The 8,977-nt window shown below is 37.7% G+C and overlaps 1 protein-coding gene across 1 annotated transcript; it reads right to left on the bottom strand.

Annotated features, from left to right (window-relative positions):
* Nucleotides 1-5,374: 5,374 nt before the first annotated feature.
* Nucleotides 5,375-8,280, bottom strand: LOC18435597 (uncharacterized). The gene is made up of 2 exons (XM_006845640.4): nt 7,881-8,280; nt 5,375-7,759 (listed from the first exon to the last, which is right to left on the bottom strand). The coding sequence occupies exon 2, from the start codon at nt 7,206-7,208 to the stop codon at nt 5,946-5,948; it is 1,263 nt and encodes a 420-aa protein (XP_006845703.1). The 5' UTR covers nt 7,209-7,759; nt 7,881-8,280; the 3' UTR covers nt 5,375-5,945.
* Between the last annotated feature and the right edge of the window lie 697 nt (nt 8,281-8,977).

Raw genomic sequence — 8,977 nt, 5'->3', positions numbered from 1 at the left:
TTACAAATTTTAAAAAATTAAGTGTGTGTCATATTTTTTTCCTAATATTAAATAAATATATCTTAATCGTACAAATGCATGATGGAGACCCTACTTATTACGAAACTACTGTGATGGTAAATTACTTTTCAAACGCGGATAAATTCTGTAAACAATAACATCAGTACTTACAAATTTAAAAAATTAAGTGCGTGTCCTTTTTTTTTACTGTTATCAAATAAATATATCTTAATCGTACAAATGCATGATGGAGACCCTACTTATTAGGAAACTCCTGTGATGGTAAAATTACTTTTCAAATACTTATTTTTTAAACAATAAAATGTGTAATTCCAAAAAAAAAGGGAATCAAATAAATTAAGGAAGTGTAATATTATTTATTATTATTCAAAAATTAAAATAAAATATATCTTAATCTTGTATATAGATGGGAACCTTATTTATTAGCTCTCTATAAGGAGAGATCATTTTAAATCCCTTATTTTAATTTAAACATTTTAAAAAACAAAATTTGCAATTTAAAAAAATACAGGAAGTAAGAAAGTATCATAATTTTTTTTATGTGAAAATAGAAATAAAAATTAAAAATCAGACTTTCATCTTAATCTTGGATATGCATGGAAGCCTTCTTTATTAGAATTTCATAGAAAAAAATTCCTACTTTGAAGAGGGGGAAATACATAACCAAATCTCCATTCCCATCTTGATTACAATTATTAGATAGCAACTAAATCTATTTACACTGGCACACACACTCTCTCTTGTTGGATAAGAATGACTCTTTTTCTTCAATGGTATGATTAAATTAATTGAAACAAGAGCCTAGTATGTCAAATTAAATACAAAACTCTATTTACTAAAGAAAAGGCTAGTATTGCATGATGATGACACATACATCCTAAGAAATTTAGCATGTAAAGCATAGATTATGAACTTTTTTAGTATGATTCTCAATGGAAAGGCAAGAATTAACAGGCAAAAGAGAACTTCTAATTCATATAGAAAAAATACCCGACATCAGTGTGCTTCAAATGCTTAAAACTTTCATCTTCACAGAAAACATCAAGTTTTGGGATAAAATTTGGTCTGCCCCATGGCAAACTGCCACAATGGACCTCCTTCCCCAATTTTGGGACCTTAGGGGGCAGTTGTTTTGCACCAAATTCTCTCTTGGACCCAGCAAAGAAGTCCAAGGAAAAAAAAACCATAAATGGGTTTTTTGAACTTGGTGAGTGCAGGCTGTCCATTCCAAGGGGAGCTCGATTTGGCCCTTTAAGAACTCAAAAATAATTTTTTTCTATTTTTAGGCACTCTACAAGTTTGGGGTCAATTGAAACCCCTAAGGACCTCAATTTAAAACCATTTTTTCTTTCTTAAAATGGAATGCATGTATTCATCACATTTTCTCAGCTCAAAAAAAAAAAAAGAGCAATTTTGTAGGGCGTCTTTTCACAATCCTCTTCACCAGGTACAAGAGAATGTGTCTGTAAAATATGGGGAGAAGCAAATGCCCCTAAGGCCCCCAAAATAAGGGAGGGCAACTCACTGTAGCAGTCCACCTTTTGGTAGACCAAATGTTTTCCCTCCTTAAGTTTTAAGGGGGGGAAAAAGGAAAAATAAACCACATAATTACAGCCACAAATTCAGTATAGATTTATTCCAACAAATAGGACAGCACGTCTATAGATGGCAGATCGCCAATAAGGATAAAAATTTCAATACACCTTTCTCAACCTTTTGGCTAAGATCAAGTGCAGCAAGGATAACAATTTCGATGACAAGCTTAGTGAGAGCATTGAATATTAAAAACAGTCACAAGATATGGCAGTTTTATAATTTCGTAAATTTTTATTATTTAGCTATTCTTTTATTGGGTACTGGGGAAAACAATAAAAATTTCAAGGTCTTTTGTCCCCAAATCAAGTGCCAAAAAATTAGGAGTATGATGGATCCTTTCATTTCACATAAGCCACATAAAATATAGAAATGGTCAATGGCATAAAATGGAAATGGAAGCAAGGATATCCACATGAAATTACAATTAGCCGGCAAAATTGGAGAATAGGGGACACCAATGAAGTAAGAGATAACAATGGACAAAATCTTTAACAGCAAAGCATGCAAGGACGCGCTTAGAATTTTCAAACAAAATTGTTCAATCATTTATTTTAAACACACCTTAAGGTTACCATAAATACAATCTTCAGTAAACTCTAATTGAACTGCATGCACTCTATAACAAAATCAATAAGAAAACCGTGTGACACCAGGCCAAACTGGGTTGCACTTTACAGCCAAAACTTGAAAGGAAACTCAGGTGCAACCACATCAAATCCTTTGTATTGTCTGGCAGACAGGTAATGTCATTCACAATACTCTCACTAATGACAGTTTTTCTCAGCCTCTGAGCTCTTTCTATAGATATTGTCTTAAAAAAGTCAGGCCCTCCAAGTCAACTTGACTCGGTCCACCTTTCTGAACAATGTTAAAAGGTAATGTTGTAGTCATGCATGATATGCTCATAAATAATTAAATGCATTTAGTAAATTTCATAACTGGGGCCTTCAATGTATTAAATGCTAATTATGCTCTTACTTGCAGAATGCTGCCATTGTCCAACTTATAAGTGGAGGCACAAAAGGGAACAATGCAGTATATGAATAGTTAATAGGCTAATTTAATTTCAATAGAGTCCTGTAGCCAGAAGTCCTCTCTCACACGGCTATGCAGATGAAAAGACTCCTCGGGGTAAATTTAGTTGATCATTTGTTATAGTGATAATCATGGTGTGAAGTGCTTAGCCATAACCGACCCTGTCAATAGAGAAATATTGTATCTACTTTGCTGGTTTGTGTTAAACGATCCATGATATCTTTTCTGCATAGGTCAGACATGAGTTGACCATGTTAGCATTATTTTGGCCAAGCCCATGAAATCCACTAAGGAAACCAACAATATGTCCACGAGAAGCAAATGGGGTGATCAGTAGTCAGAATACGATTCAGACCAAGTCAATGAGAAACAACAGTGATAAGCTCAAGGAAAACTGGGCATTAATACAACTATAATTTTACAATTTTGTAACCAGAAGGTAATGTGATCATTTTCCAGCAACACTAGATGGTCCTCCTCTCAATTATATATTGGTTGAAAACCTTGCTCTGGGTGACAACACCGAAGTAGGACTCTGGGGGCTGTTGGCACCTTCAATCCAGGAATGCCTCACATCACTCAATCATATTATTTCTTCTCTCAGTAGGTACTCCAGGTTACAAATCCCAAGTGAGAAAGTGCAAAGAAGTCCTAAATGATTTTCACAAATCTACAGGAGTTCTAATGATTTTCAGGAATCTACAGGAGTTTTAATTGGGATAGTGAATGTAGACAAGCTGATCCAGTAAAGTTGGGAACCCATCCAAATTCAAAGATTATGGTGTATCAACTATTTAGGTTTTGTTTCCTATGGCTATAGGGAGTAGCGATCTTTCAGGATTCGGTTTTGGGATTTAAAAAGTCACATGTTAGGCTCATTGGGACTCTATTTACTTTGGCCTTCTTGAGGTGTGGATACTTAAGTTTAGAATAGGATGGGTTGTAAAGATTTAAGTACTGAACAGCTAGGATAGCTTCAAGATTTTAGGTTTCAATAAGTCAGTTTAAAGAGCTGCCAAAGGAAAAAACAAGGGGTTGTGATGCTCTGTTTAATGGGCAATTTCCTTTTTAGCTAACTTGCAAAATATTGAGCTGCTGGTTTGATACTTTGCTTTCTTTAATATTTTCAAGAATTAATTTACTCACTGAATAAAAAACTTAGACAAACTAGAAGTTTTCTACATAACATCAGATCAAATTGAGTGAAAACAAGAAAGGAACATAGAGCAATCAAGATTCACAAACTAGGACAGTTACTGTTATCGAATATTCTTCCAGGAACCATTTTATTTCTTTCTGAGTTTATTTTATCCCATTCATGAATGTTCATCACTACTTCAGCCAAAAGGTGCATAACCCCTCTGCCTTGCCTCACCTCACATTGCCTCAAAACAATCTTTACCCGATTCATTCTCTCATACTAATTCTCATGCTCAGGGAAAATATTCCTCATTGAGACATTTTCGACACAGAAAACACTATTCTCTCGCTCTCTCTTCCGATAGATACAGGGAAAGATTTGGTAAGTCCCAAGGCTAATACTGTAGCAATTCAGCCGAGGGCCAAACACATAACTAGGGGGATTTGTTTGACCTCAAATCCCTCAAATAATCTTTATTAATCTCTAATACCAATCTAGAAAAAACAAATTACTTGGAGCCCAAAAATGCTCCAAACAAGTTCCTGCTCCAATAATGGATCTAGATCTTACATGTCACATCCAGGATTTCAGAGCTCGAAATCCTCTTTTCCTAAGAAAAGAAATCCTTCACAATGTGAGGGATTGATGATTTAAACTATTTCAGGTCAAAAGAATATCCTGACTTGGTGTTTTGGCCCAAGAGCTTGTTCTTACAATATTAGCCCAGGGATTATACATACATATATATATATATATATATATATATATATATATATATATATATATATATATATATATATATATATATTGTATGCTCCCAAGGCAGCCTGGCGTTTTGGCTCGAGAGCTTGTGCTTCCAATATTAGCCCAGGGATTATACATACACACGTATGTATGCATATATAGCGCGTGTTCTATGCTTCCAAGGGAGCATGGTGTCAATTTGCTCCTTAGGCCAAAAAGGTACCTAGGAGGATTTTTTCAACTTGAAATTTTGGGAACCACCTAACAATCACCAGATGATTAGATTCAAAAAATTTTAAAAATATAGATCTTGAGTTTTTAAAACTTAGATCTAACCGTCCAAAAATTAGACAGATTGTGTTCAATGTTTTGACCTCAATTATTTCAAGCACTTGCTAGTCCAGTTGATTTTTTTCATTCTTTTGTGAGGCTGGTCACTAGGTTCAAGAGGTTGCATCCTTAAAATTTGGGGTCCTAAAAACATTTCAAGGTAAGTTTTTACCCGTGAGAGCATAGGGACAATATACTCCCGCAAGAGCAGGAAACCTTTTCAGTATGTGTGTGGATGTTTGTATGAAAATATGCTTTTTGCCTTCCTTTATAAAAATAAATTTATATATTCTTTAGAAATTCAACACCAATCATGAAAACCAATTGAAAAATGTAAACGCCAACCACGAAATAATATCCCAGTCAAAATGAAAGCCACAAGGAGAACTCATCCAGATATGTAGCAACATGAAAAACAGAAAAAGAAGAAGAAAGAAGATGAGGGCAACTCACCAAACATGATGCAACTAGAAGTAGAAGAACTTTCAGAGGATGGATTCCCAAGGATTCACATTAGAAAGCCTACAGCTGCCCAAGGAAGAATAGTGGGAGGCTGTGTTATTATTTGAACCACTGAAGCAATTTTCAGATTTCATAATACATAAAGCACATCACCGCGATCCTAACAGAAAACAACTTCACCAAGCTACAGGAAAAGCATTGCTATTGCAAAACTGTCAGAAAATTTTCTCTGCAATGGCTTTGATGTTACATAAAATCAGAAGCTTGAGGACCTGCGGCAATGGCAGAAGACTCCTCCTCTTGTAAATATTAAACATACAACAACGCAACCAAACAATGGGAACACTTTGGAATCCCCATGTGATGGTTGCTGGTTCAATGTGTGGTAACGTGCGAGCATGAGCTTGATGGGGACTAGACAAGCTCAGCTCCCCAAGCCCATACCTTTGCCGTATCTGCCTGTTCGAGTGCCCTTTGCAAAAGGACATTGCAAACTGAGGAATGTGTTCCCTGATCTCAGTCACAAATCTCTGTCAGCAACTCAATTTTCCACTTAGGGTTGATGGGAACCCAACTCGGTCCTCAAAGGTGAAAGCCCAACTTTAAGTTCCATGTGTTATTCCTCCTCAAAAGCTCTCATGGATATCTTCTCAAGTTGCAATGGCCAATCTTCACCCAGTTGCTGTGGGTTCAACTCCATTGCCACCTTGAAATCAAGCAGAGATATTGGAGACCAGTTTTTAACCTCCTCCACAGAACCAGAAGCGCTCTGTATATGCATGAGATGGTTAGGCCACACCCCGTTAATCCCCTGTACAAGCTTTCCTCCATGAACCTGCTGCTTCTGAACCACTTGCTTCATTTGCTCATGACCAGACCTTGAACCTGCTAGCTCTATACAAGACCTGATCAGCTTCTTTAAATAGGTATCCAACCCATTATTCAAAAGATTAGCACAGTCCATTGTTACACCTTGTAAACCCTCAACTTCAGCTATAACCTCCAGCCTTCTCCTAAGAGTATCAGTATCCGATAGTTCCCCCAAATCACTTGCTAAACTACTACTTGTCTGCCCCCTCAAAACTTCATTGATTGCGACCTTACGAGCACCACCCACACTAACTGAACAGAAAGGAATGCCTAATGGAGCTTTTAGAGGACTTCTAGCTCTAGTGGGGAGATTAGTAGAGGAACCTAATTGCTCAACTTCTTCACCATCTTCAACATTAACTACTTCAATTGCAGCCCTGCCATAATTGGGACCATGAGAAGATCTCTTCATTCGCGGTCTCTTCATGTTGGGTAACAATGAAATATCCCGATCTTTGTCGGGTCGCTCTGCAAGGCCTTGATGGGCCACCATAGGCCTCTGCATATCACAAAGATGAGCATCTCCATTCTCAAGCACCTTGATGTGAGGCCCTTCAGCAAGAAACCCTTGATGTGTAGGGGCAATGTCAACCTTTCCATTCGGTCCTAGAGGGCTTGGTCGATCACGAAGCTTTCGGTCCCTTATACAAGACCTGCTCTTTCGAGGAGATGGAGGTAAGGCATCACCATTAGACCAAATTACAGGGGTTTTTCTGGTTGAGCCTTCGACAGACTTTGAAGAAGCATCTTGTGAAGGTGGGGGTGGTGGAACCTTCCCTAAACAAGCATTTTTAAGAATTGATTGGATTAAGTGGTTGTGTAGAGAGAGGTTTTCTCTGCCTATAGTCAAGTAACATAGCTTCTCGAACTCATTCTTGCTGATTTTTTGACTCAAGAATCTGTTCAGGTGATAAAAGTAGTGAGAAGCCTTCTCTGGCCCGAGCTTCTTGACAAGTAGGGCCTTAACCTCGGCAGTGTTTATGCGCGAATGTTGCTGAGTGGGTAGCATTTCAGTTCATTGGGTCCATACAAATCGAGGAATTGATCTCAAAAACAAGTTTAGAGCTCCAATTCTGCAAAAGCCTGAGAACCCACTAATTTAATCCCAGAATTGAGGTGACCCAATTAGCCAAAACCCTAGGAATGGAGCCCGAGACTCACCGATCAAGCAATGCAGGATTTAATGGCAACAATAAAGAATATGCAAGAATCAATGGTACCCGTCCCCTCCATTCACAAAAACCCTTAACCAGAGGTTTTGAGCAAAGCCCCAACTCTCAGTATAACTCAAACCCTCACAAAACCTACTGTAGAGCTCAAATTCTCGTCAAATCCTGAGGTATTGAGGGTACACTATTCTCGGAAGAAACCCATTAGGCCTAGGGTTTCTTTTTGCGATAAAAGCCATGAGAACCCCTGGGACAACTCCAAGAAAACCTCATTTACAGATTAATTTCACTGCTATAGGTTACAAACCATGATTCAGGAAGCGTTGATCTTGATGAAAACCCTAGAAACAGGAACAGATCGCTGGTGTGTTGGGGTTCTGACGGTTTTTTTCTGGAAGTGAAAACCCTATGAAATTGTTACAAATGAATAGAAAAGATACAAAATTAAGAGGTAAAAACCTTGGAGAAGAGTGAGAAGAGAGTTGCAGAAGAGGAATTAAGGCTCCGCTGACCTGTGTAAGCTTCGAAGAGTGAGTGTTCTCCGGTGTCGAGACGCGCTTCAAAAGCTTCGATTCACGAATGGTACTCTCCCTTTTTCTCCCTCTCCTCTCTCTCTCTTCCCCCTCTCTTTCTCTCTGTGGATTGCTCGTTCGAGCGCTGCAAAGGTTTGCTACTTAGTTTTCGCCCTCTACGCTCTCTCTTCTCTCTCTCCTCTTTTCTGGCATTTTAGTGCAATGTAATGTTTCTTTGTTCGAAATATGTAACGTGAGGAAAAAGGAGAGGTTTAATTCTACACTACTAATACTACATGATTAATAGGCCCTCTCTCTCTCTCTCTAGGCAATTTGTGATCCGATAAAGGAATAGGAAGAGAGACTTTGTTCTACTTGTATTAGATGTGCAATATTCTCTTTTTCTCTTTAGGGAGAGATTTAGTTCTCTCTCTCTATGAGGGAATGTGCAACACTTCTCTCTCTCTCTAGGGAGAGATTTTGGTCAATTTCTACAAGATATATATATATATATGAGGGAAGAGGCAAATTTTGCTCTAATGTGCAAATACCCCCCTCTCTCTCTCTCATGGGAGATTTGTTCGGCTAGATGTGTAATAAGTCTCTTTCTCTCTCTAAAAGGGAATAGACATGTTTCGTTCTAATGTGGAATAGTTGTCTTTCCTTGTACTAGATGTCTAATAGGCTCTTTTTCTCTCTCTATAAGGGCAAGAGAGAAATTTACCGCTGTCTCTCTCTACTAGATGTGCAATAGGTTCTATCTATCTATAAGGGAACTAGGAAATTTTTCTCTAATACTTCTCTCTCTTCTCCCAAACTCTTAGTATTATTTATTGCACCTAAGACTCTCAAGGGAAGAGGGCGATTTAGCTCTGGATGTCTAATCTTTCTCTAGGTCCAAATTTAGGGAATTGCAAGATTTAGAGAGAGAGAGAAAGAGATAGAGAGAGGAGCACAGTTTGCCGCTTAAGAAAATTACTAATTGTCTAAATTATCCATTGGGATAATGCTTGAATGATGATGATTTTACCTAAGTACTTTATCTAAAAATATTCTAAAAAATGTACAAATTGCTTACGATCCGGGCTGCAAGCCCC

This window comes from Amborella trichopoda, chromosome 12, assembly GCF_054954075.1.
Source record: "Amborella trichopoda isolate Santa Cruz 75 chromosome 12, AtrichopodaSantaCruz75HAP2 v2.0, whole genome shotgun sequence".
NCBI lineage: Eukaryota > Viridiplantae > Streptophyta > Magnoliopsida > Amborellales > Amborellaceae > Amborella > Amborella trichopoda.
This window is presented reverse-complemented; position numbering and strand designations above follow the sequence as displayed.

Excerpts from the sequence above, each read along its gene's own strand:
- LOC18435597 (XM_006845640.4), bottom strand. The coding sequence starts at position 7,208 with ATGCTACCCACTCAGCAACATTCGCGCATAAACACTGCCGAGGTTAAG.